The following is a 26,842-nucleotide window of genomic DNA, read 5'->3' as shown; positions in this document are numbered from 1 at the left end:
CAGTCTCTGTAGTCTCTGTCGGTTTGTGTTAATGACAAAAGTTCATTCATTTTATTTTTGAGGGATCACACATTGGATAAGATCAGTGCTGGTAGTGGGGGCCAATAGGACCGTCTCCCGAACCTGGAGAAACACCCCTTTTCTCCATCTCCCTGTGCTAGGTGTATTTTGTGGTGTTGTTTACAACCAGTATATCCTCTGGAATGTTGGCAGATAGTCCCAAATTGCCAAATGATGTACAGCAACTCCTCGCGGTTGTGTTTCCATAGATATGATGCTTTTCTGACATAAACCATAGACAAAAGTGCAAGACACAGCAGCAGAGCAGGAACCGGGGCAAGCCTTATGGCGGCCATCTTCAAATTATATGTGAGTAGAGTGTTGTATATCTTTAAATTAGTACCTTTGAGGTAAGGACTAACATTAAGAATGGTGTCGACCAAGGTGGAAGGAGGGATAGCAGGGAAGTGATTGCAAATAAAGTCTCAGATTTGCAAGTATGCAAGTATTTGCAAGTATCTGAAGAAGTGGGTCCTCTGCAGGTTAAATGGCGTGGTTAGCTGATCAAAGGATGCAAATATGCCATCAATGTAAAGATTCCTCACAAAAGCAATTCCATGGTCTGCCCAGGTTGCAAAAGCCCTATCAGTAACAGAGGGTTGGAGTGTACAGGGGATGAAAGAGGTATCGCCTGGAATCCGAAGTGACGTCTGAATTGAGTCCAAATCTTGAGACAGTTTTTAACTATTATATAACTAGAGCATGATTGAGACGATAATGCCAGGGGGAGGCACAAGAGGGACAACAGGGAGGAGGAACTGCATGAGGCATCCTCAATCTGCAGCCACGGTGGGGGTTGACTGTTAGTATGACACCAGTGCAAAATACTGAGAATATTTGCAGCCCAATAGTAAAAAAAAAAAAAAAAAGTTGGGTAATGCAAGACCACCCAATTCTTTTGGCTAAAGAATATAATATTTTATATTGGTAATGAAATGCCAAGCCATAGGCACAGCTAGTAGCTAGCTATTTAGCCAACACTGGAAATGAAAGGGTGTGCTATCAGCTAGCTAACATTAGTTGGCTAATGTTAGGTAAGGCAAACGTTAGCTTTAGCTCGCTAACATTAGTTAGCTAAAATGTGACTTAAGGCAAAAGTTAAAAACTAGCTAATGTTAGCGTTCATGCGTAGACAATCTAATTCAGCAAATCCAAATATAAGAAAGTAAAGCGCGACGCATGTGAGCCACTGCAGTGATGGGAGGGATGAGGCAGGCAGACGAGACGTTCAACTAAAGTCAAAGTTAAGGAATGGTATGGTCCACTTTAGGGATGTATGAAATCATATCACAAGATTCTTCCAGGCATGAATATGGGAAATCTATGACGCCCTATAAGTGTGGCTATAAGTTATTGTAAGATTTATTATAACCATGTATACGCCCTCACAACACCCCATAACAATCTTTATGATACATAATGTCAATTTAAAACGGATTTATGCATTATAAATATGTCCTCATTAGTCTTTTTATCTGTCAAATGTCATAATGCATCATAGCCAACTTGTTTTGCTGAAGTTTTGTAGAAATGCATAATCCATAGCATTTCACAGTGCTATTTCACAGTCTTCAGCCATAGCAGTTAGTCGTTGTAATACACATTATAGGAAAGTATGGGCGCTATAGATGCTTATAGGGCATTATAGATGCTTATAGGGTGTTATAGATGCAAGCTTCATAAAAAGTGTTACCATATATTTTAATATGTGTGATTACAGGTAAGAAGGATATAAATGTTTCAATCCCACTCCCCCGACCTGTTGTTTTTACCTCTTTTGGGGGCGTCTAAGTCTTAATTAGGGTCGTCAGACCCCCCCCCAATCCCCCCTGTAATTCGAACCATCCCCTTGCAAACCAAAAGATACACAATTTAAAACAAGCAAGTTTTCCCGCCATGACAGCTAGAATCTTGAAATTTTGTAAACTCATGCTTTCCCCTATAGCAAATAACCAAAAAACTTGAAACTAGCCTTTAACTACATGAGACAAATCACATTGTTTCCACTCAAGGTCCATTCATCTGAGTAAAGTCAAACTCCAGTTGACACTGGGGTGTGAAATCAGGCCTTGAAAGAGGAACTGAAGAGTCACATTTCCCAATCGGTTGTTTCTCCATTCATTTGCATACTGTTTTGCATGTAGGTAGCTCTTACTGGTAATTTAAGTTTCACATCACTCTGGTATTCGTGTCCAGCCAGCACACAGTCTCCATATCATCCTCACCATTTTTTATAAAATGACAGCCATCCTTGGCTAGTCATGTCCCCTTTCATTGCCAAGCTGGCTTTCCACCAGAGACCTGTCTATGGCGACAGAATAGTGCCAAGAAGAACTCGCGCGATAAAACATGCATTCAGGCGTATTATATTATTTCACACACGTAGATATTAACTGTGAGCGCGCAAATTATCTCTGTGCGCGCGCACTCAGAGGAAACTGCTCCCCGAGCGAGGAAAAAAATGCTGCGAGCGAGGAGGAATCCGTGACCAGCGTGCCAAACAACCACTCGAAAATCACTCCGCTCTCTCGAAGTTGATTTCTGCTCGCGCGAAGTGAATTTCTGCTCTCTCGCTCGAAACTTTTGGCACTGTGGGGGAGGGAACCAGGGTCGGTACTGGCTCTGCTGTGATTGGTCGTTTCTGAAGAGCAAGATTTGATTGACAGCCCTCCTTTCAGAAAGCCCAGGAAAGTGAACTCCCAGTCCCCGAAGAAGAAGACGCCATTACCGCTTCGTTTTTGAACTCCGCTGCTATTTTTTTCTTTTGTCAACATTTCTACTGCCTGTCTTGAAGTAAAGATTCTGCCAAGAAACTGTTTACCTTGATAATTTTAACAGGTCGTCTAGAAGAAATGTATCTTGGCCAGTAGATTGTTGCTATGAGTTTAGTGGGCACAGCCATGTTAATGGTAGAAGGCCGAATGTGTTTACTATTTTTATCCCGGTCAACTTGTCTTGAAATAAAATTCTGTACATAAAACGACTACATTTGTAATTCTATTTATCCATTAGAGCTATGTAGTGTCACAGACAGCATCCCAAAATTGGTTTAAGTAAAACCAAGGTGTTATTTAAATTAGGAACCTTTTTGCAATTACCAAAGTGTTTAAGTTTGAATAGCAAATTTTAAATGGGAAATGTTGATACACCCCAAAATAGGCTACGGTTATCACTTGCCTCTAGATTGTTTAAAAGCAATTTTGGTAGTTCCATGTACCATTCACACATGCATTGCATTAAATACAGTAGAGCCAAGGAACAAGGTAGAATGTGACATTCAACTACCACCCTGTTGTATATCCCCTGTAATATCAGAACAAGTCATACATTTTGACATCAATAATGTTCCAAATCTGCTGCTGTATGTCTGTAGATGTTTTAACATTGGACCTACTAATAATGCTTTATTGTTAATCTTGTTTTGCCAGATTTTAATAGGCCTACTTCAGAAAAACTTCAGAATAAGTAAATGCTGCAAAGCATAGCTAGGTACCTCTACATACACTGTTGTATTTACAAACATAATGGAGTGAACCCCAACTTTGTTAATTGTGCAAAGCAGGACCAAGAATCTATTGAAATTGAAACAATTCAGAAAACTAGTGGACTGCTACCTAAAAGGCACAGTTAAATTAGATAAATTATCTACAAGAGAACTAATAGATTTTCTGGCATGGCACACATGGAGGTAGGCTGATGTAACTAAATGAGCAGTTTATTAATACAATTAATCAGGGTCGCACCAGAGACCAGTGGGTGGGGGAGTCCTTGAGGGGTGTGGTGGGAGTTAAGAGGGGCTCAAATATTCGCGGCATAGGAGGTACAATTCCCTAGCGGCCATGTCCGAGTCGCTTTGCTCAAGGAGGGCCTGAACACCTTCCCTTTGTTCCTCGCTCACCAGACAGTCAATGTGAGGAACCACAATAACTCCTTCTGTTTCACCATTGTGGTCTATGGCAATATCCCAGTCAATGTCTGGCTCCTCAATGTCCTAGAAGAGAAAAAGCAGAATTTTACATGGCATTTTTGGCTGATAGTCTATCCTCCCAGAATATGTATCTGACATAATAGTACTTGTTTGCATAGAACAATACCACCCCAAAGGTTACAGGATTACAAAACCTGACCCAATTATCAGACACTATACAAGGTTTTAACACTTAACAATATTTAGAAAACATGCCTCAATGTTTTCTGGCTGGTCAATATCTGTGGTCATCAAACCCAGCCACCACAACTGCTCAGGAGTTCTATCATTTTCAGTTCGGACAGGATGATTGTTCCAACCTTCCACAAAACTTTCAAAGTCCATCTTCAGTTTGGGGAGAAAGACCAGGTGGACACAGAAAAGGTCTTCTGTTGAGTTCATGATAGGTAAAGGCAGGGGTTAAACCATGAAATGAGTAATGCATACATATCCACTGTCTCGGTACATTTCAAATCACGTCCCGCCAGACATTCGATTCTAATGACAACGACAAATACAATCTCTTTAACCCTGCCAAATGTACAACAGCCAGAAGAATTTTTATAAGTAAGGCACAATGGCCACTGAGGTGCACTGTTATAGAGAATTAATGAACGAGGCAGACATGACAAACCTTTGGTTGTGAACGCTTTTTCTTGACATGAAGCTTCCCCTGTCGGTACCCCGCAAAGTGAACATAAACCTGGCAATGTCAACATTCTCAATGCCTTGATCACCTCTGACCCTATGATGCACAGGAGATAAAGTAGTGCAAAATGGCAAAGTTTGTGACAAGTTTTGTCAGATTTGTGTAAACATGTCAGGTGTGGCTTAGATACATCTCAACATCCAAACCACTGAACACCAGTGTTTTTGTATTAAGTTAATATACAGCATACATGGCAACAGTCTGTCAGCTTTTTAAAGGCTCCGACCCATCCCTAGAAAGAGGGTGACACTATTTTGGCAACTTGTGCCCTGGTAACATTGATAGTGCCATACAACCGACTCAAGTACAAGAGACCCATTACAACCTCTACTTAACATTTACCTCTCCACACAGCTTTGAGCACATAAAATTCAGCCTTACAGGAAAGTATTAAGGTGAAGAACTGAACTGAAATGATCAAAATGAAGTGGATCTTTCTGATTCCCATGCCAAATATGTTCACATTAAAAAAAAAAAAGTTTACCTTGAGGGAATGCCGTATCTTTCCGTAGACTGCTTGAAGGCAGCAAATGCCGTTGAAGCCAGGTTGTTGGTGGCAGCATTGAGGCACATTATTTTATAAAATTACAATGCAATTCTTTTAAGTTATGGTAAGTTTCAGGCAGTCATGCACAATACATTACCAAAAATATCTTTTTAGCTTCAAGAGACAAACCATCTTACACAAAACGATAATTTACCTTCCTGGAGTACCCATCCACTGCTCCAAACAGCACAATGTTGTACCTTGGGAGCAAAGTTTTGACTGTAATTACTACACCAGCACAATAAATAGCCGATACAAGTATACCATTCTATTATTATTCATAAGTACCAACCTGATTAATTTATGGTTTGTGTCCACATGCTACAGAGAAAGGGGGCCCCTGACAGAGTAGGTCCTTCGCAAAATGCAGCGTAGGCCTGACAGTCTTGAGAGAATGCCCAGGGAGTCTACACGGTGCAATGATGCAGCCACTCTCCTCCACTGAACATGGATACCCATAGACCGCAACCTCCCCTTAACCATGCGGTAGCCTGTAGTTGGCATCTCATTCTTTATGGTCCGCACAACATTATCCAGCTCCTCATAATCAATTTCATGGTAACGTCTAGCAGAAAGACCAAATTCATTCATCCTTCTAAACACTGTCCTCCTTGACACACTGAGCATCTTTGCGATGCAGGGAACAGGGAGGTCTAGCTCCAGGACTTCCTCCAAACATTCCCTATCAATATCAAACCTGGGACGCCCCACCTCCCCAGGTACTGTATCGGGCTGGACACTACCAGTGTGTTGCCTCTCAAGGTGGTCCCTCACACGCCTGAAAAAGTTCTCTAGGGCCTGTACTATGTCTGCCGGTACATCAACATGCCTTGACAGCGCATTGCACAAATACAACTCCTGCCTACACATAAACTCAAAATAATCCAAATCGATAGGCTCTCTTGTGAGTCCCAGTTCAAACTTGGACAGGAGCCGGGTCAGGGTTTGTCTCCTAATGGTGTCTTGAGAAGAGAGAATGAAAGTGATAAAATAAATACATAAAGTCAAGCTAAAACTACATTACAGGACATGCTAATATTTCAACAATGAATCATTTCAATGTGTGTTGTGACACACAAGGTGTGTGTGTGTGTGTGTGTGTGTGTGTGTGTGTGTGTGTGGACATACAGTAATTCCAGTGTGTGTGAACATACAGTAATTCCATTGGCAGTTAATTTCACTCTCCAATATTACAACTTGACAATGGATATTTAATACATAGGTAGGTAGCCTAACCTAAGTGGTACAGCTGACCGACTTACCTCCATTCTAGCTGCTGCTGCTAGTACAGAAGCTCGGTGAAATCTATGAGTTTGAGGGCACAAACATGAGGGGTGGGGAGAAATGCATAAGAACATGCATCAACTTTTGACCAATGCCACAACCAGCAAGTTTCTAAAATAATATTTAATAATATCTATTTAATGTAGTTCAGTTAATAACGTAATATTCATTGTTGCCAGCCAGACATGGAGCTAACTAATGTTAACCTATGTCAGGTTAAAAATCATTTTTGACAAATGAAGGGAAGTGAAGCAAAATAGTAGTGAGAAGAGAATTCTCTTGAAAATTTCGACTTTAAATACAATAGAACAATATTTATAGTCATTTGTCAAAAATGTTTGTTAACCTGACATATACACTGTAAGTTAACATTAGCTATTCGCTAGCGCTAGCTACGGTTAACGTTATGGACTAACTAATAACGTTATAGACTATACAAAGACTAATGTTGATGTTTAGCTACAATAACATATTTCTCAGAAACATACTTAGATGAAATTTTACACAAGCCACTGTTTTCGTTCATCACAAATGCCCGAATTCAGCCAAGGGTTTCTACCTGAAGGAACCTCTGCCCAGACGCCGTTGTCTTCTTCCTTTCAGCAGACTTCCATGAGAAAAGGGCTGTCAATCAAATCTCGCTCTTCAGAAACGACCAATCACAGCAGAGCAAGTACCGACCCCCCTGGTTCCCTCCCTCACAGTGCCAATACCGCCCCTGGTTCCCTCCCCCAACGTGCCAATACCGCCCCTTGTTCCCTCCCTCACAGTGCCAATACCGCCCTTTAAGTTTCGAGCGAGAGAGCAGAAATTCACTTCGCGTGAGCAGAAATCAACTTCAAGAGAGCGGAGTGATTTTCGAGTGGTTGTTTGGCGCGCTGGTCACAGATTCCTCCTCACTCGCAGCATTTTTTTCCTTGCTCGGGGAGCAGTTTCCTCTGAGTGCGCGCGCACAGAGATAATTTGCGCGCTCGCAGTTAATATCTACGTGTGTGAAATAATATAATACGTCCGAATGCATGTTTTATCGCGCGAGTTCTTTTTGGCACTATTCTGTCGCCATACCTGTCTTTCACTGGCTACATCTTTTCTCGTTGTTTTTTATGGTGAGCTGGTGCTTTCAACGCCCTCAACCCATACAGGACTTCTTTTCAGTGCTCAGTGTTTTGAGTGCTTCACTTGTTTGAAGAGTTGAACAAATTTCAACTTTGCCTTGAGATGCACAGCTCATCAATGTCAATGTCACAACTCAATCAGGTTGAAGTGTGGGTGGGACCTGGTGACAAACAGGAAGGACTCAATAAAGATGATGCAAACAAGCAGCACATTGGATGAAATAAGATGGATGGGGTGGGATGGAGGAACAGCTGATCTTGTTGATGCGGGAGGAAATAGCTACACTGCAAATAAAAACAATGAAGTAGATAAACCGTGCAAAGCTAAAAACAAAAGGAATGGCTTAACATTCTTTATGTCAACATATTGTTTTTCTCTATATTTTGCATTTCATAGCAAAAGCGACTCCCAGTGCTCACCTCCTGTAGCAGCCTCAGGCTCTATGCAAGCATTAGCCTCCAGCACTTGCATAGAGCCTGGGGGTCTCTGGAAACGCAGCCTCAGTCATGGGGACACAGCATTGTCTGTGAGGATGACATGTTTACTTACTGTACAGATCTCATAAACCGAACCATTGGAAGCCTTCTTTCAGTTACACATTCTCTCACTCTTTTTATCAATCTTTCCTTTCACAAACTCACCCCCACACTTCTTGCTTTTTTTTTAAAGTTTGTTTCCTGTAACAAGTAACAAGGAGAAGAGTGTCAGCGGTGATTTGCGACAGAAGGATACCAGCAAAAGTGAAAGGGAAGGTTTACAAGATGGTAGTGAGACCAGCTATGTTGTGTTTGGAGATGGTGGCATTGACAAAAAGACAGGAGGTGGAGCTGGAGGTGGTAGAGTTGAAGATGCTAAGATTTTCATTGGAAGTGATGAAGGACGGGGTTAGGAACAAGTATATTAGAGGGACCGCTCAGGTTGGACGCTTTGGAGACAAAGCAAGACAGGCAAGATTGGGCATCTGGGTAGCGTAGCGGTCTATTCCATTGCCTACCAACACAGGGATCTCTGGTTCGAATCCCCGTGATAACTCCGGCTTGGTCGGGCGTCCCTACAGATACAATTGGTCGTGTCTGTGGGTGGGAAGCTGGATGTGGGTATGTGTCCTGGTCACTGCGCTAGCGCCTCCTCTGGTTGGTCGGGGTGGCAAAACTCCTCATTGTCAGGTGAAAAGAAGCGGCTGGCGACTCCACATGTATCAGCGGAGGCATGTGGTAGTCTGCAGCCCTCCCCGGCTCAGCAGAGGGGGGTGGAGCAGTGATCTGGATGGCTCGGAAGAGTGGGGTAATTGGCCGGATACAATTGGGGAGAAACCCCCCCCCCCCAAAAAAAAGAAGCAAGATTGAGATGGTTTGGACATGTGAGGAGGAGAGAGGCTGGGTATATGCTGAATATGGAGAAGGATGCTGAACATGGAGCTGCCAGGCAAGAGGAAAAGAGGGAGGTCAAACGGGAGTTTTATGGATGTGGTGAGGGAGAACATGCAGGTGGCTGGCGTGATGGAGGAAGATGCAAAGGACAAGAAGAGATGGAAATAGATGATCTGCTGTGGTGAACCCTTGATGGGAGCAACCGAAAATAGTAGTAGTTTCCTGTAACATGTCTTAATTTTTTTTGCGCTCAGGTGTTTTCATATACCTCTTTTATTCCAACTGCGCACATTTTTTCTTGGCATTTAACACTAGAACGACTGAGATTTCACTCCTACCTAGAACGAGCATGGGAGTCAAAATGACGGCCGGTTTTTCAATTCTATATTCTGTCAAGATAAATACCCAATTGAGGTATTAATGCATTGCATATGTTAGTATGTCTGTTAGGAAACGACTGATACCAAAATTAACATTTTAACAACTAACATAATACTATTTTTAAACAATTTAAACTTCAGAGACACATGGTCGAACAAAATTGAAAAAGTTAAAATATTACCTGAAAAAAAAAATGGAAAACACATGTTGCTAATCTAACAAACGTAACAAGGTCTATAAAATGTGAAATGTAAAAAAAGAACTGAAAATCAATTCTAAAACAGTCCCAAACAACGACCGGAACTTAAAAACTACTAGAATTACCATGGGCGGTCATTTTGACCACTATGGTTTTTAAACTCAATTGAGATATAACTGACACCAAAATTAACATTTTATCATCTTTTAATACTATTTTTCAAACAATTTCAAATGCCCGCTGTCCAATGCCTGTAAATACTGCAACGCCTCGGTGGTAGTCATGGTGCGTCTGTAATGGCGTCTGTAACCAGACATGTTGGCAATAATCAAAAATCAAGTTTAGACTATTTCTCTGCACTAGAGAACGCTAGTTTTTTTTTTCTAGGACAGAGCAATGAACTTTGCAAAGGAAATTATGCGACCAAAACACGTCATAAATAGTGACCTGACGCGCATGATCACGCGCAAATTATGAGCGGCCATTTTGACCGCTCATGGTCATTTTAGGTAGATCTTACAACTTTTTTTGCGCAATTGAGCTAAAACTCATTTTAAATGCAAATATATGCAATTTTAGGAGAATTCAGGGAGCGGCAGGTCTGTATCTTTTTTTTCCCACAAAGTTATTAAACTTTGAAAATCCAAAACAGTCATAATGACCATCTTGTGAAGAGCACTTTTACCTGCATACTTACAGCATTTGGTTCTGGGCAGAATTGAATGTTACTGGTGTCTGTGTTTCCTCTCTAGTTGTTTGTTTATACGTCTGCAAAGAAGGACTATGCAGAGAAGATACTGGACATCCTGGACCCAGAGAAGAAACTGTTTAGGTATGTCTTCCTAATATGTTACTGCTTTGTGTTTCAGGCATTCAATTCATATTTGATAGGTGAAAAACACCTTTGTCATTCTGTGCTGTTGATCGCTTGTATTTGTGGTCACCTGTTAGTTTAGGGGGATAGTGCCATTTAGCTAATAGTTTTCATCATACTTATGCCCACGGGGCTGCCATTGGCTGATGTTCTTGTTTAGTGGTACCACTCTCAGTAAACCTTGAGAGTTGTCTTGTGTGAAATCAGAGTGAAAGTCCCTTTAGCTGACACCCTTATCCACGGCTACTTAAGAGTTTGTGCAGTGGTAGATTAAATTTAGATTCCTAGATTAATGAGCAACTAGTCATAAAGAGGACAAGGGTCAGAGCTGGAGCACCCAAAGGTACCTGAAGGTAACAATGCAATCAAGCATTCACTAGTAAAGCAATGAGCAGACATTCAGATCCAAGTAACAAACAGAGCCATAGCATGCTCAAAGGAAAAAAAATGTATGGTAAAACATACCTTTTTAATTGTTATTGGTGTTGAAAATATCCCCCCCAAGCCCCAATGAAAATCATTCAAGCAACATGAAACAGTATTTTGGGTATCAGTCATCTGAAACAGCATACTGCCACTGGGCAGAAATTCTCTTAAGCAGCTTAAAGGGGATATGTGGAGAAATGTCTATATTGCATTTAATCCATTCCAGTGGTCCTTGAAAGACCATGTATGATAGAGTTGCAGAGTATGGCGAGGGTTTTGTTGGGTTTTTTTTTCCTTTTGTGCATGTCAGTGTGTATTCCTGAAAGCAGTTTCCCCAGCACTAACAATAACACAGTATTCAGAGTTGCCTTGGTCACTTGTTATTGCCGCTGTAGTGTTTAGTCGAGCAGTAACTGAATCCCTCAATGCATAAACGAAAGCACTGCCGCGTGACTTGCTATCTTTCCGAGCAATTTGTTTCCATGAACTCGGCTGAGTTGGAGTAGAGTCTCTCTCCTCTCGTCTAGTTGGATATAATTGAAGAAGTCTATTAGGATGAACAATAGTCATGAGACTGCCCTTTTCTCTCTGTTGTAACTTATAATAAAGGCCTCTGGTTTGATTTTTGTCATTAGCCAAAGAGCAAAATTACCTTATTCGTCAGGGGTGTAAAACATGAAGAACTTGTGTCTTGGGGGCATCTGTGCAGATATTTACAACTTGTGAAGGAAATACACAACAGGCACAACCGGGCGTTGTGCATGCGGGTATGTAGTACAGAGGCATACAGTTGTTAATGTTTACTCCCCCCCCCCCACCCACCTGTCTTTCTTTGGAAGACATCGCTTTTATCAGGAGCACTGTACCTGCATTCTTGGACACTACGTCAAAGACCTGGGTGTGCTCAAGAGAGACCTCACCAAGACTGTGGTCCTGGACAACGCGCCCCACACTTACCCATACCACGTATGTACTGCCCCATTAAAACTGTGGGGTTTGCACTGTGAAATGGCATTTTCTTGGTTACATGTTCACGTAGCTGTATAGTATTTCAGGGGAATCTCAGTTTTGCTCCTAGTTCAGGTTGCAATGACTGTTAAGTATTTTTGTTGAACTTAAATCTCACCATTTTGCTAAGTAGTTTTAAATCTGAGTTTGTTTCTAGTTTAAGCGTAACTTTTGTCTCGGCAGCTGATGAACACGATCCCCATCAAGAGCTGGTGTGGTGAACGGGAGGACAAAGACCTCCAGGGACTCATCCCATATCTGGAGAAACTGGCTGGAGCTGTAAGTCACTCACGTTATCAGCCCCTATTATGCTTATTTTACTTCGATCCATCAGTGGACAGTCAGTCGGAGGTTTATCTTGGCAGAAGGATGTTTCTGTGTCCTTGACTGGCCCTGTATGGAGAGATGAGAACCTCTTCCTCCCATTTCTTTTTTCAAAAGCGCGCCTGACTTTAATGAAGAATATTCTTTTGCCTGGTTTGACTTTATTAGCTCTTTTTCATGTATCATAAATGTTTTCTGGCTGATAGATAGATTGGACAGAACTACCAGCCACATCCATTCGCTGGCATCCCATTTATTAGTTTCCACTTTTGTTTATAGGAAGATTTTCTGGAGGTGCTAAAGAGGAGGAAGGACCATTTTCATAGACTGCTGTCAGAGGACTGACCGGCCCACGTGAAAACCTTATGTCTCTGCTCCTGAACTGGGAACTCGGATTGTTTTTCCTTTGGTCTGAAAGCAGCAGCCAATACCAAGCCGCTACCTTGAAGCTGCTGCTTTGCTGTCTGCTCAAGCCCTGCTTTCCTCTCCCCTGATTTAAGGATGCCCAAGTGATGTGGCACTCCAAACACAATGCCAGACACTTCTTTAATTATTGATTAAAGACTTGAGTTGTAATTCATATCACCCTGTTATAATTTGTGGATGAAATGGCAAATCAGTTGCTGTTTTTTGAAATGATGTATATACGCCCCTTGTATTTTTGAAAGTATTATCCTGATTTTGTATTTATATTCCTTAAAGAAACTCAATAAAAATTTAAATTAAAGTAAAAAGTATTATCCTGTAAATAAACTAAATTGCTTAATTTTTTATCACATTAAATATTAATTTTATGGTGTGGGGGCAGGGTATACTTCTGAGGTCTCCTTGACAGCCCAACTCTCGTGAGGATATTTTGGCTGGTCCCCACTTCAAGGGGCTTTTTTTTTTCTTAACGGTTGGGGTTAGATTTGGGATTAGATTAGGATTAAGGATTGAAGTTAGATTTATAGTTCTTGATGGTTAGGGGCTAGGGCATGAATGTAGTCAGTGGATCTCCTTGCAGCTATAGAGGTACTGTGTGTGTGCGCGCGCGCGCGTGTGAGTGAGCGCGTGTGGAGACACTACAGTGAGTGGCGTTGCACTCCCATCCACTGTGTATCACTGGTATAAACTCTAGCGGAATGAGTCTAAACACTAGGACAAACTAGTGAGTCCCCCTCCCCCCTCTGGATGGACTCTTCCCACCGTTGCTACAGAGAAATTCTATCCCACCTTTAAATCAGTCCCCATGCACATGTGGCCAGGGCCCAAAGACTGCTATTAGTCCATGGGCCAGACGATATTTCGGTACACTCAAGGTGGCAAAACTTACTTATAATTTTTGAAAGGATCCATGTCTGTAGATGATATTTTGGTATGATAACCATTCCTGAGTGGCAGCTGTATTACAGTTATCAGCTCATGAAGTTAACCACCCGCTAAACTAAATTGCATTTTAGACGCTGGTGCATATCCTGGTTTAGCCTCATGGTCAGGACATTTTTCAATGTTCTATAATATTGTCTTTGGTATCATTTTAAAGGGGACCTTCTTAGCTTTCATTCAAGCCCTGTTGTGGATATTTCTCACAAATATAGAGGTCACTTGAGCTCTTCAACCCGTCAATAACACACATCTTTCTGCAATTTTCGCCTAAACTATATACTTTCTTTTAGCCCTGTGGCATCTAGGAATATCAGGGACACAAAACACAAAAACTGGAATACTCACAGGACTGTAAAGATTCAGGAAATGTATAATATACCCATACTATTTCATTGTGTGAGGTGATTGTGAGCCTTAAATGAGAACTAGACCAAAGCCAGTTAGGTCACAAACTGGTCTCTATACATTTGTTTAAATACACAATCAAAATACATGATAAAAAGGAATACCATAGTGAGGTAATGAACTATTTTAATATTTTAAACAACATTGACATTTACATATACTTAGTCAATGATACATGTAATCCCATATCATTAGTGGGTATATGTAATGGTAATGGGTAGGGTAATGGGTATATGTGAATATGGTTACATTATTGTTATCAAGCTCTGGGTAACCAAGTCCAGAATCAACATCCTGTGCATCAATAGACTACTACCACAGTAATACCATCAGAATCATCACACTGTCATTCATCAAACTGCTCGTTTCTCTCATCATCTGACTCCCCAAGTTCAAAGTCCAGTTCTGGACCATCCTGCTGTTTTTGGTTACTGCAGGTCTGTAACCTGCACATGTCTGTGCATGGAAGTCCATTTGACAGGCACATGCAGCTTGGCATTTTGCATGAATGCACACACTTGCATTTTAGCATTTCCAAGACCACATCTGGTGCAGGTGGGGAGCGCATCCAGTAAATGGCCAGCTTGCCTTCATCGTCTGTCCATCCATACTCAGTAGGGCTTGGCACCACAGGGTTAGCCTGCAGACAGCACTTCCATATTGCTGCCTGATAGTTGGCTCATTGAACATGCATAAAGAGACAGTCTCTACATGGTGGCAGCTGGCTGGACTCAACCTCTCCCCTTTTGGTGCAGAAGAGCTGGTAACGCAGTTTGTTCACCTCAGCAGTGCTGCTATTAGCAACATACATCCGACAGGTGAACTGCTCAATTTTCTGGAACAGCTCATCACTCACATTCCATGTCTGTCCCAGTTGACTAAAAGTCTCTTGGCAGGAAGTGTGCTTTCTCACTATCTTCAGGGAATTCAGCTTCCCTCGACCAGCGAATGCACTGACAGTGTCGCAGCCTGTGAAGGCATGTAAGCCAATTAGGCTGTCACAGATGCTGTCTCCAGGTGAACTTGCCAGTTTGGTGATGTCGACAAACCGTGTGCGGTTCTGAGTCCCACACTTCTGGTAGATGGGACAGGTGATGTCCTTCTGGAAGCCAAGACAAAGCACCATGACATCAGTGTCCTCAGCTGTGATGATAACTGACTTTGAGCCCGCATTTGCTGCATGCAATGCATGCAGGAGCAGACGGGTGTCAGCTTCTTCATGTGTGGAGTGCAGTTCTGCTGCTTCCTCACACCCATCTTCTGTCAACTTGTAGCAGGTTTCCTCACAGGTCATGTACAACACCTTGCCATGCAGCATAGCTCTGCATCGTGGGAGTTTCCACTCTTCCACCAGAAACTTGATGAGACTGGTCTTGTTGGAGGAACTGCACAGAAATTTTCTCCACTGCTGGACGTGGTGTCCCCCTGCAAGATTCTTGTACTGGAGAGTGATGTCTCCACCCCGGTTCAGTCGTTCAGCATCTTTGATCGAAGTCTGGTGATAGACATCAAAAACAACATCAATCCTCCCACTCTGTGCTCCCTCATGGAGGACCTGGGTCAAGGCTGACTCTGCCACCTGTGCAAAGGTTTTGTTGTTGCCATTCATTTTTTGGACCAGGCTCATCCCATCAATGATGGAAGTAGATGGGATTGGGATGTCTTCTGCAGGAGATACATTCTTTTCAAGCTCTCTGGCAAGTGCAGCCTTGTTTGTTTTTCGTAAGGACCCATCAGCATTTGCCAGTGCCCATGGTAGTGGGCCCAATGGGTAGGCAAGGACATCCTTCAGATTCACCTTCCTGCTTTCAGCCACCAGGATCATGTGACTGAAAAGGTTTCTATCTGCCTTCAGAACCACATCCTGTGCTTTCTTTCCATGAGCTTGTTTTGTGCTGACATTGGAGAATGTTTTCAGACTTTGCTTGGTCATCTTGTCGTGGAATTTCACAGGTGGTGGGTCTGCATCTAACCTTGTTTGCTGGAATGCTTGGTAGGCCTCTTCTCCTTTCTCAAGAGCTCTCAAGAGATCTATGGTCACATCAGGTGGAGCCATGTTGCCAGTGGAGAGGCTAACCAAATCAATCTCATCAGGGGACATAGGATTGAGCCAGTTATTCTCCATAAGGTCCATGAGAGACTGGACATCTGCTTCATCTCTCTTGATCCTTGGACTCTGTAGATCTGGATGAGACCATTTGCACCTGCCTTGACCTGTCAGGTCTCTCAGCTGTCTGAGGTACATGCTTCTATACTCAGCTGTGAGATAATATTTGGTCACAGCTCCTGGCTTCAAGCTGAATCCCTTTGTCCCTCCAGCTGTTTGGGTGTCTTTGTTCACCGTTTCTTCTATAGCTTGGTCAACAGGGATTCGGCCAAAGGGATTGGTGGAGCCCAGTTGGACTGAGAAGCCTCCTTCCATGAATTCTGTGTACACATCTGGGTGTGTGATGGGCAGCTCAGACATCTGGGCGTAGTAGTAGGGGAGGTAGCGTGCATAATTCATCCTGTCATAAGCAAAGCACCATGGGATCATTGCTCGAATGCTAGCCAAGTGTAGCATCCAGTCTCCCTCTCTGGATGCTCGGATGAGCCCCAACAAGATTTCAACCATGTCCAAATAGGACATCCAGAAGTTCGAGAGGCTGCCGTTTCCACCTCTAAGGAACTCACGGTAGACTTCAAATAGATCCATGATGCGTGTACAAGAGCTGTTCTTGAGGACCTCCTTCAAAGCATGTTGTGAGACTTCTTTCCCAAGGCTGTCAATGGTCTTCAGTGTCTCATTCAGGTGAACCATGTCATTCCTGTGAGTTTCTTCCAACCAGGACAGGAAACCATTCAAGGTCAGTCGCATGAGAGCCTCATACAGGAGCTTGTGTAGTCGCACTGCCCTGTTGTACTTGCGGCCATCCATAACACCAGCAATTGAGCCTTCTGCAATCATGCCAGACTCAATGCAGAGGTCTTTGAGTCCAGCATCTTGGAAACGCTTTCCTATTATTGCCAGCAGTGTGCAGATGGTGTGGAATACCCCAAGCCTAACGATGATATCATGGAACTTGTCATGGTGTTTCCATGTGATCTCGACAGCCTTCGCACACAGGGCTTGGTCAAAGACACAGACAATCTTCCTCAGGCCTAAGCACTGCATGATGCTCAGTGACTGGTTAAGCACCTCGTTGACAGTAGACATTTGTGTCGCTGGAGCATTGATGGTAGGCAGATAGCCTATATTGTCGGGGATGACCGTCATCTCTCCTCGAGTCAGGATGTTGAAGCCTGTCCAGCTGCTGACTGACTGTTCTTCTTGTTGTGACATGCGTGCTAGGACCCAAAGAAGGCTTTTCTCTCTGGCAAGCTTAGTATTGGCTGCAGTATCGGCATCTGACTTTTTGCTTTGTGGTGGCCCTACCCGTTGTCCAGCATTGTAAGTTGGTAACATTGGTGGGGGTCCATCAATGCTTCTCTTCTTTGTTTTGGGAACAGTGGGCATGGGTTGGACAGGAAGTGGGTTGACTGGCTTTGCTTGCACAGCAATCCCATTGACTCTGTGAGATGTTCCCTCACCACTGACAGTTTCTTCAAGACGGTCGATATTGTCCCAGGCTAAAGTTGTGAATATGCCAGGATGGATGTTAGCTGGAAGGGCAATGCCACTCCCTGATGATGAGAGTTTCTGGAGACACAGGGCAGTGTTGATCTCTTCCATCTGTGAATAGGACACACTGTGACCAAGTCGGTTGAGGATGTTTATCAACTCTACATTTCCTGTCAACGATTTGACACTGAATGGCAGAACAATGTGCTTGGAAGGCTTGGTATTTCCACATGTCACTGCATATACTATGTCATGGCCAAATGACTGCAGAAGGCACTGCACTCTCTGGGATGCATGATCAGGATCATTTGAGCCTGTGAGTAGAGAGTACAGGAAGATAATGAGCGACTCTGGAATGGTAGGACATTCTGCTTCTGGTTTGACTTCAGGCGGCCAGGTTTGAGGAACATCTTGACTTTTAATGTCTGCTCTCAATTTGATGGCTGCTTTGGCTATAACATCTTGTGCACTGACACTTTTCAGGGTCTGCAGCTCCCTTTTGAGAGACTGATTTTCTTTGGCAAGTTCCCTCATGGACAAGTTATCGGGATAGAGGAGGAATTTTCCTTTCTCATCAGGGAATATCTGCAAGGCTCCAGCAAACTCACTCTCCAGGTTTCGCCTTATGTGCTTCTTGGTTGATTCCTTGACTTGGGCAATGCCTTGGGAGTTCATTGAAACTACCAGTCTAGAAGAGAGATCAGTCATTGTCATCACTTGAGGATTGCCAAAAAGCTCCATCCTGATGAAGAGGAGCAGCTCATTGTATGCCTTATTCACAGCAGCTTCATACTGGGCTGCAGCATCATCATCTTCATTGCTGGCAACCTCTCCTTTGGAAACCTCTTCTTTGGTGTAAAGTCTATAGCATGACCTGTGGTAGTGCCCTTCAGCTGCTACAAGGTCTCTACTCACAATGGCAAGGATTCTGCTGTCCCTTTTCTTTGTGGCTGCACTCCTGATCTTTGCATCAGCTCGCAGTTCTCGACACTGCACCAGTACTTCTCTCGTATTCTGTCTCTTGGAATATTTGCTGTTTTTCTGACAAAATATGCACTCTGCATCATAAGTCCTAGATGTACTTGGAGCATGTTGAGCTACTCTCTTAGATTGTTTCTCTTCAGCAGAGACACAACTTTTCTTTTCTTTTGCAAGGAGGCCATCAAGAATTTGCTTCATAGTGAAGATACTGCGACACTTTCTGTGGTAGTAGATTGCTGGAATCTGTCCCTCAGGAATGTCTTTGGCCAGTTTCAAAACTGGTGCATTATTTCGTATCTGAGCTGCCCTGAGCAGAGTTCTCCATGAGTCGACACTTTGTAGTGAAACCAGCTTATCTGTATCATCAGAACAGTGGATAATGCACTCCACCCGTGGGCGCTTTGGTATTGGGTAAAAACTTGCTTGTTCACCAGTGGCCATATTCAGTCAGTTTTCACCTGCCACATACAAACAAATACATATAACTTAGGTGTATGAACACTACTAAAACAAAGTTTACTTTGCTTCACCAGCGTCATATTACCATTATTTATCTTACATAGCCACAAATAGATACATTACCTAGTTGCTATGCAACAGCTGTATTTTGTCCACATGAGGCCGCTAAAATCAACACAAGATGAAAGTTCCTCGTAGCCACTTTAACTAATCATATTAACATATACATTAAAAGAACATGCTAACATTATGGGAAATTAGCTTACAATCTTCTCCAGAGTGAGACAAGAAGATAGATACCAGTTTCCTCTATATGTGTTTAGTAGAAAGCTATCTGGCTGCACGTTAGCCTAGCTTAGCACAATGAATGGAAGTACACAGTACTGGTTATCCTTGGTTGTTGGCCAACTAAGAACTGTCCCAGAGTTTAAGCTAGGCTAATCAGTACCAGGGGTGTTGAAATGCTATATTTGTAAAAATCTGGGCAAATACACAATCGTGAGAGGCACAGAAACAGGTTTCCTGAAAGAAAAATGAAATAGCTGCTCATTTGGAAAGGTTATCATGTATTATTTTACTTCTGTTAGTGTACCAAATAAAATGGCACCAGTGAAGTTGTGTCACCTTGGTTGATATCGATATCTGGTCTGACCCATGGACTAACTGGCTTTGGTCTAGTTAGTTTCTTAGTAATAATGCCCTTCTAATTTAAGGTTCACAATCACCTCACACAATGAAATAGTATGGGTATATTATACATTTCCTGAATCTTTACAGTCCTGTGAGTATTCCAGTTTTTGTGTTTTGTGTCCCTGATATTCCTAGATGCCATAGGGCTAAAAGAAAGTATATAGTTTAGGCGAACATTGCAGAAAGATGTGTGTTATTGACGGGTTGAAGAGCTCAAGTGACCTCTATATTTGTGAGAAATATCCACAACAGGGCTTGAATGAAAGCTAAGAAGGTCCCCTTTAAAATGATACCAAAGACAATATTATAGAACATTGAAAAATGTCCTGACCATGAGGCTAAACCAGGATATGCACCAGCGTCTAAAATGCAATTTACTTTAGGGGGTGGTTAACTTCATGAGCTGATAACTGTGATACAGCTGCCACTCAGGAATGGTTATCATACCAAAATATCATCTACAGACATGGATCCTTTCAAAAATTATAAGTAAGTTTTGCCACCTTGAGTGTACCGAAATAGGAAATTTTGGGCTCTGGCCCATGGACTATATTGTCGGAGGATCTGTTCTCTTACCTTTCCCCCCTAAAGATCCAGCGAGCCAAACAAATCAGCCAGTCACGGACTGGTACACGCACACCACGCCAGGACAACTGCATGTCAATGCAAAGAAAACGCAGCAGAAACATGAATACAGAGGCTACTGCAACGGTCACCACAGTGGTCTCTTGTGGTGAATGTGTGCGGGAATGGGGGGGGGGGGGTAAAAACAACTGGAGGTAAATGTTGGCCGACCCCAACGGTGTATTAACCCTTTTTGGTATTCCCAGGTAACTTCGGATGCCAACTGACAGGACTTGGTCCAGAAAAACATCCCGACACGCAGCAGCGGCAACTCAGCACCGACCCCCCCCCCCCCCCCGCATCCGCTTCGGATTCATTTTGCTCCATCTGCTCCGTTTGACACGCTCCCCCAAACTGTGTGGGCGGAGGCTCGGCGTAGTATTTTGTCCGTCCTGAAATTTGATTCAGAACTTCAGAAAACTGCGAGACAAAAACCAAAGGGGGGGAGGGAAGAGGAATAAGACAAACGTACGGTTTTTCAGCGATAGCATCAAACTCGTCAAAACCCCCCGCGTCCTTCGGGAAAAACAGTAAGTTTACGTAAGGAATGACTGGAAATGAACGACTGCTTTTTTGGGATGCATGTACTTTAAAAGCCAACAATATAGACGACAGAGAAATGAATTTACGTTGCAATCCCCCCCCCCTCCGCAATTGTGCCCGAAAGTAGGTTTGCTGGTGTGAAAGTGAGCCCTAATAGTCGCAGAATAGACGTGCAGCCGTGCTACTGCTTCTATAATGGCTTTTCCAGAGGTTTGCGTTTCGATAGGGACGCATTTATCCAGGTACGAACCCAGTTTAATAACTCTGGACGCGGGCATTTCCCCTAGGTCTTATCGTAAACAGGTAGGACTTCAACGTTTGCTTTAGGTATTGTCTACAGCTCACATAAGTGAATTGGACTCTTGCAGCAGTGGAAGGGAAAAGTCGTCTCGTTATTTGGTTTTCGTTTATCCGCACTGAGCCATAGTAACGCACATTCATGCACCCGTCGCGCGTTTTCGCATCCACGGTGCCCGGTGTTAACATGCACCTCGACTGATTCCTCTAGCTAGCTACAGCTTCAGACGCGGGGTGTTGGGTTGGGTTGGGTTGGGTTGGGTTGGGGGGGGGGTTGCTTTAATTGAGGTCTATACATGGTGAAGTGGTGTTTGGTTTGAGTATTGGATCCCGTCGGGTCGTGGACAGCGACGGGTTTTAAGGTTTGCGTGCCTACTCTTCTAGACTGGCGGCCGGCCGGCCGCCGGCGCGCCACAACTGGCTCCGTCCCAAACAGCCGAATCCTCCAAATTCACTCCCCAGATGTTCATCACGCAGTCTGGCAGCGCTCTGCGGCGGCACATCTCGCCAAGCTGTGACGATGGTGTTGTTTTTGGTTTTGTTTTGGGTTTTTTCACACCAAAAATGAACATTGTATTCAACTAAGTTGAAAGACTTCTAAAAAACAACCTGTATTTGTATGGATAGAGTGATTTTCCATATGAAGTATAGGCTATATGTGATCATATAGAGTGAAAAAAACGGGCATTCAGTGTTATTTTTTGTCACAGCTTGACTGATTATAACAAACTATCACTGAAGCAGGTGCTCTTGAATTCTTAAAATTGGAGGTCATAATCTCAACTGTAACAACCCATATAATAACCTGATAAACGTGTTCAGGTGAACCGATTCAAGTTTTTGTGCTATAATAACCCATATTACTTTTACAGACAAGGACACATGTTTAACTGATTACCATGCTATCTGTCTGTCTGTGTCTGTCTGCTTGTTTGTTTGGTATCAAACTATGGCCCCTCAAGGCTGTGCGACTATGAGCACCACGGGGCGTCATGCCACTAACCCGCACAATGTGAAGGAGATAGACAGCGTGAAGGAGTCCATCAGTGACATTATCAACCAGCTTCAGGACATTGACCCGGCCCGGCTCTCCTTCTCGCCATTCCTGGACCTGGACACCCAGATCTCCCTGGCCCCGGTGTCTGACAGCCCTGAGTCGTCCGTGGAGGAGCTCCGCTCTCCGTCCCGCTCCGTCACCGGTTCCCAGCGCTCCCTAGAACTGATACCAGCAGCAGACCAGCAAAAGAGTGAGATAGCTTTACTTGTGTGTGTGTGTGTGTGTGTGTGTGCGCGCGCGTGCGTGCGTGCGTGCGTGCGTGCGTGTGTGTGTGTGTGTTCGTTCTTGTCCAGCTATATTCATAAAGGCCAGTTTGGTTTTCAACCCTCAGAGTGAGGGCATTTTTTGGCCCATCCTCACTTCTTCATTGGTCTATTTTAGTGTTAGCATTTAGGTTTAGTGTTAAAGTTAGAACTAAGATTAGGTTAAGGCTAGGGTAAAGGTTAACGTTAGACGTGTAATTCTGATGGTTAGGGTTAGGGCTATCTGAATGAATATATCCATTGAGGTTCATCATAAGCGTAGAAAACAGTATAGGTGCACTGGAAAGATTAATGTGCACTTTGCTGTTTGTGTGTGTTCATGACCACTGGCCTTTCTTTGTGTGTGTGTGTGTGTGTGTGTGTGTGTGTGTGTGTGTGTGTGTGTGTGTGTGTTTGGAGGGGGGTAGATAATGTGTGAGGGAAAACTGATCATTTTCTCAGCAGCATAAGCATGATGCCATTCATTCCTGTAGTCTAATTTTCTAATATGATTCCCAAGACTCCTGCCTCCTAATGAGCATCATTTAGTGTGATTGTAACAATTTGATTTGATTGTGTGGTCTTGAATACTGTACTCAACTCCGCTTTGCTCTGAATATAGCCCCAGATTCCTGCAACAAGCACCCTGGTGACAGCCTCATGGAGAAGCGAGGAGCACACCGGCAGGAAGAGGGAGTGTTGGATGAAAGTGTTTCCACTCCAGCCGTCCAGGCGCACGCTTTGGAAGACGCCATGGAAAACAGCATCGGCATTCCAAACCCGGCCCCTCTGGGTGACGTTCCCAATGGCACAGACACAGCAGGATGGAGTCCAGAATCCACCCATCTAGACTGCACCAGCGACGAGGGACGCCTGTTGATAGGACCACCCCCAGAGAGCGTGGAGTTGACCGTGTGGCATTCAGAGGGCCGGGGAGACACTTGCCGGGCCGAGGCCGGGGCATCAGACACAGAAAGGTGCTGCTGCCGCTGCAGATGCTGCCTGAGCGGTCGTGTCCCCGCTCTGTGCTCGGCGCTGGCCTCCCTGCTATGTGCGGCAGGGATTCTCTATACACTCTATTTCTACATCCCCATCAAACCACCGGACTGCCCTGATGTGGGTAGCCGCATCGCTTTCTCACTGTGCTGTTGTGTTGTTGCAGCCGTCCCCATCCTTCTCGGTACGTAACGCCTCAGGGACTGCTGGAACTGCACCCCTCGCATACCTGCACGCTATTGTCAAAGCCAGCCTCATAGTAGCTCCAAATTAAAGATTAAGATTAGGGGGAGATTTAAGTGGTTTAGCCGCCTTGTCTCGGAATGCTGCAGTGTCTAGTCTCCCCTTTAATTGTGTACTCTTTCAACCTCAAGGCTGCAGAAGTCTTACTGGGCCCCTGGAGAGAAGCCTAATCTCCCTCCTGCGATGCACGTCTTTAAATGGAAACTACAATGAGAGGGAGGCTGGTTTCTCATCTCTCAGGCTATGTCCTGATTTTTTCTGAGCATTTTGATCCTGCTCTAACCCGGACCTCCAGAAATAGTGGGCAGGTGCATAAATGATGTAAAATTCTGACTATGAAGAAATTGTTGAGTTCATAAGCATACAAGATGGTATTCATGAGCAAATGACTGTCTGCTCAGAACATTTCCTTTTCAGTTGCTATATGCAAATAGGTGATATTAAAAACTAAGAATGCCATCAGACAAGAGCTAGTGAAGCCAGGAGACTGATAATGGATTATTGTGTGGAAAGATGGCCCAGATTCAGGCTGCTAACAGACATATTGCTTCCTTGTCCCTCCTAGCGATGCTTTCGGGTGCAGTGTGCCAGTTCTGCACTGGCTCCCTGAATCCAGTGGAACCGTTTCCCAGAAGACGAGCCATTCAGCAGCTGTTTGTCTCGGCGTCCTTGGAGCAGTTCCTCCTCTATGCTCTCAACCTCGTTGTGATGGCCACTTTACTGCCTCAAGATGAGCTGAAGTTGGTGCCCATGCTGGTTGCATTATTCATCTTAGGAAGGTAAAGCTCAAAGTGTGCGCAAGGATCTGTTGGCACTTTCCACGGGGGGATGCAAATAATCAAATGTTCTGTCTTGTTTGTCCGCAGACTTGTCTACTGGATCAGCCTCCATACGTGCAGCTCCTGGCGTGGCCTCGGTTCGGGGCTGACCATGTTCCCACTCATAACCATGGTGGCTCTCAATCTGTTCTGCATGTACAACCTGGGCCTCAAACAACCACTTTTTGGCAGACAGGATGCACTCTATAATCAGGCCACCCCCTCATATTCAATGGAGATGTCCCAGAGCCCAAGTGGCAAATCGGATAATGTCCTACCCACAGATATCCTGGACGCTCAGTGAGGAGAAGGGAGCTGCTCTTTATTCTTTCAGATGAGGAGATCTTTCCAGAAATAGGCCATTCCTGTGGTCTGCAGTTGAGCACAGCTACAGAGACTGCCACTAACCTCCAAGCCTGTCATGGCTTAGCTTGTATTTTTGCTCCTCGTAACAGGACGTCTGTTTTTATGTGGAATCATGCTTATTATCTGAAATGCAAGAGCTTTTTCTTTTGCTCGTGGTGAGGATGCCTTTGAACAATGTTCTAGTCTTAAACATTTCCCCTTTTAAGCTATTCCAGTGCCTATATTTAATGTTTTGAACTCCTGAAGTACTTAAAAGCTCTGTTATATATGGGTGATTTTGGTTTGATCTCAAAAACCACTAGCAAGCAACTTGTTCTCCAAGAAAAAAAAATTTTTTTTTAATGTCCAGAAGTTTGTAAATGATGAAGGAAGAATAAAAAAAAAAATTAAAAAAAACAATTCCAAACAAATTTTTTCACCCTTTTTTGTTCCTTTTTTAAAAAATTTCAGTTATTTCTCCGGCTTCAATTATGCATTTAGAGAGGTTAGAAGTCAGATGTCAGACTTGTGACATACTCGGACCAGTGGTTTGGTTTACTGACATGTCACGGACCTGCAGCGCTCTGGCTCAGTGACGATGCTGGCGGCTGTGCCATTGGAGTGCTTTGCTAAGTGCCCATGAGAGGACGAACATGAGCAGCAACCCTCCCATGAAGATAACCAGGATGGTGGTGCTCCGTCCACAAGCCGGAGGACGCCCAAGGGCAGTCAGTTTGTGCCACCTGCAGTGGGAATGGGAGAGGCAGGGTGGGTGGCAGTGGAATCACCACCGGACCACCCTGCTCATATTCCCATCCAATCGGTAGTACCACGGAGGGCAGAAGACCAGGTAGATGCTCCCAAACACAGAGAGAGGATAGACACACTGACAGGAGGAAGAAGAAGAAGGTCACTGCAAGAATGCTGTGTCAAAACTGAGACAACATTTAGCATATTCAAGTCAGGATGATACCCAAAACATACAAAGCAATCTGCTAGTGCAGGAAAATATTTAAATTTAGGTAAGATCTCTTGCAAGAAGTTGAATAATCTAGCATAATTAGTTCCTGATGATTCTTGGAACAAGATGCCTGGCTTTTTCTGAGTGACTTTAAGACTGTCAGATGAGTATATCAGAGGGACAGCTCAGGTTGGACGGTTTGGAGACAAAACAAGAGAGGCAAGATTGAGATGGTTTGGACATGTGTGCAAGAGAGATGCAGGGTATATTGGGGGAAGGATGCTGAATATGGAGCTGCCAGGGAAGAGGAAAAGAGGAAGGCCAAAGAGAGAGGTTTATGGATGTGAGGGAGGACATGCAGGTAGCTGGTGTGACAGAGGAATATGCAGAGAACAGGAAGAGATGGAAACGGATGATCCACTGTGGCAACCCCTAACGGGAGCAGCTGCCAGTAGTAGTAGTAGTAGTAGTAGTAATAGTAGTAAAGACTGTCAGCCTGCTTTTTGCGGTGATGGCTCTTACTCGCGTTGTTTTCGGCACCAAGAGCTGTTTTTCCCTTTCATCATGCCAATTAAACCTTTATGCCTCTAGTTGATAGATGTCTGTTAAACGCCATTTTGTGAAATGAGCCTGCAGCCACATATTTACCAGTTAAAGCTAAAAAAAAAAGCAAAACAAAACAAAATTAGGGGTTATAGGTTTTTTTCCAAAGTAGGGTTAGTAGAATTTCCATCTAAAATATATTTTTAAACAGTTCCTTGTAGAACTATCATATAATCAGAGGTTTACTAAATAAAATTAGTTCACAAAGCCTTTATAAAGGGGTTCATGTATGAACAGTCTCCCCGATAGTCACATTCTGAAGAAAGCGGCAAAATGTTCCTCCAAGACTTTTTTGATTTTGTTTTTGATTTTTTTAACAGTCCAGGATAATAAAGAGCCCCCAG

General features: G+C 43.7%; 2 protein-coding genes across 5 annotated transcripts in view; both read left to right on the top strand.

The window, feature by feature from the left end:
* ctdspl3 (CTD (carboxy-terminal domain, RNA polymerase II, polypeptide A) small phosphatase like 3) overlaps nt 1-13,006 on the top strand; it is a 33,249-nt gene extending 20,243 nt beyond the window's left edge. For all 4 annotated transcript variants that reach the window (XM_056277157.1, XM_056277156.1, XM_056277155.1 and 1 more), the window contains exons 8-11: nt 10,386-10,465; nt 11,773-11,899; nt 12,125-12,220; nt 12,545-13,006. In XM_056277157.1, the coding sequence (XP_056133132.1) occupies nt 10,386-10,465; nt 11,773-11,899; nt 12,125-12,220; nt 12,545-12,610 (369 nt within the window). In that variant the 3' untranslated portion in view covers nt 12,611-13,006. The remainder of the gene's footprint in view (nt 1-10,385; nt 10,466-11,772; nt 11,900-12,124; nt 12,221-12,544) is intronic.
* A 7,821-nt stretch (nt 13,007-20,827) lies between these two features.
* Nucleotides 20,828-25,354, top strand: LOC130110688 (uncharacterized). The gene is made up of 5 exons (XM_056277863.1): nt 20,828-20,923; nt 22,196-22,480; nt 23,155-23,712; nt 24,337-24,550; nt 24,638-25,354. Exons 2-5 carry the CDS (start codon nt 22,207-22,209, stop codon nt 24,891-24,893), a joined length of 1,302 nt encoding a protein of 433 aa, XP_056133838.1. The 5' UTR covers nt 20,828-20,923; nt 22,196-22,206; the 3' UTR covers nt 24,894-25,354.
* Nucleotides 25,355-26,842: the final 1,488 nt, after the last annotated feature.

This window comes from Lampris incognitus, chromosome 3, assembly GCF_029633865.1.
Source record: "Lampris incognitus isolate fLamInc1 chromosome 3, fLamInc1.hap2, whole genome shotgun sequence".
NCBI classification, from domain to species: domain Eukaryota; kingdom Metazoa; phylum Chordata; class Actinopteri; order Lampriformes; family Lampridae; genus Lampris; species Lampris incognitus.
The sequence above is the reverse complement of the archived record's forward strand: the minus strand, read 5'-3'. Positions and strand labels throughout refer to the sequence as shown.

Bases quoted from the DNA above. Each gene is read 5' to 3' on its own strand.
- LOC130110688 (XM_056277863.1), top strand. From the start codon at position 22,207: ATGAGCACCACGGGGCGTCATGCCACTAACCCGCACAATGTGAAGGAG. The intron at 22,481-23,154 runs GTGAGATAGCTT...CTCTGAATATAG, and splicing joins AGCAGCAGACCAGCAAAAGA to CCCCAGATTCCTGCAACAAG. The intron at 23,713-24,336 runs GTACGTAACGCC...TGTCCCTCCTAG, and splicing joins AGCCGTCCCCATCCTTCTCG to CGATGCTTTCGGGTGCAGTG.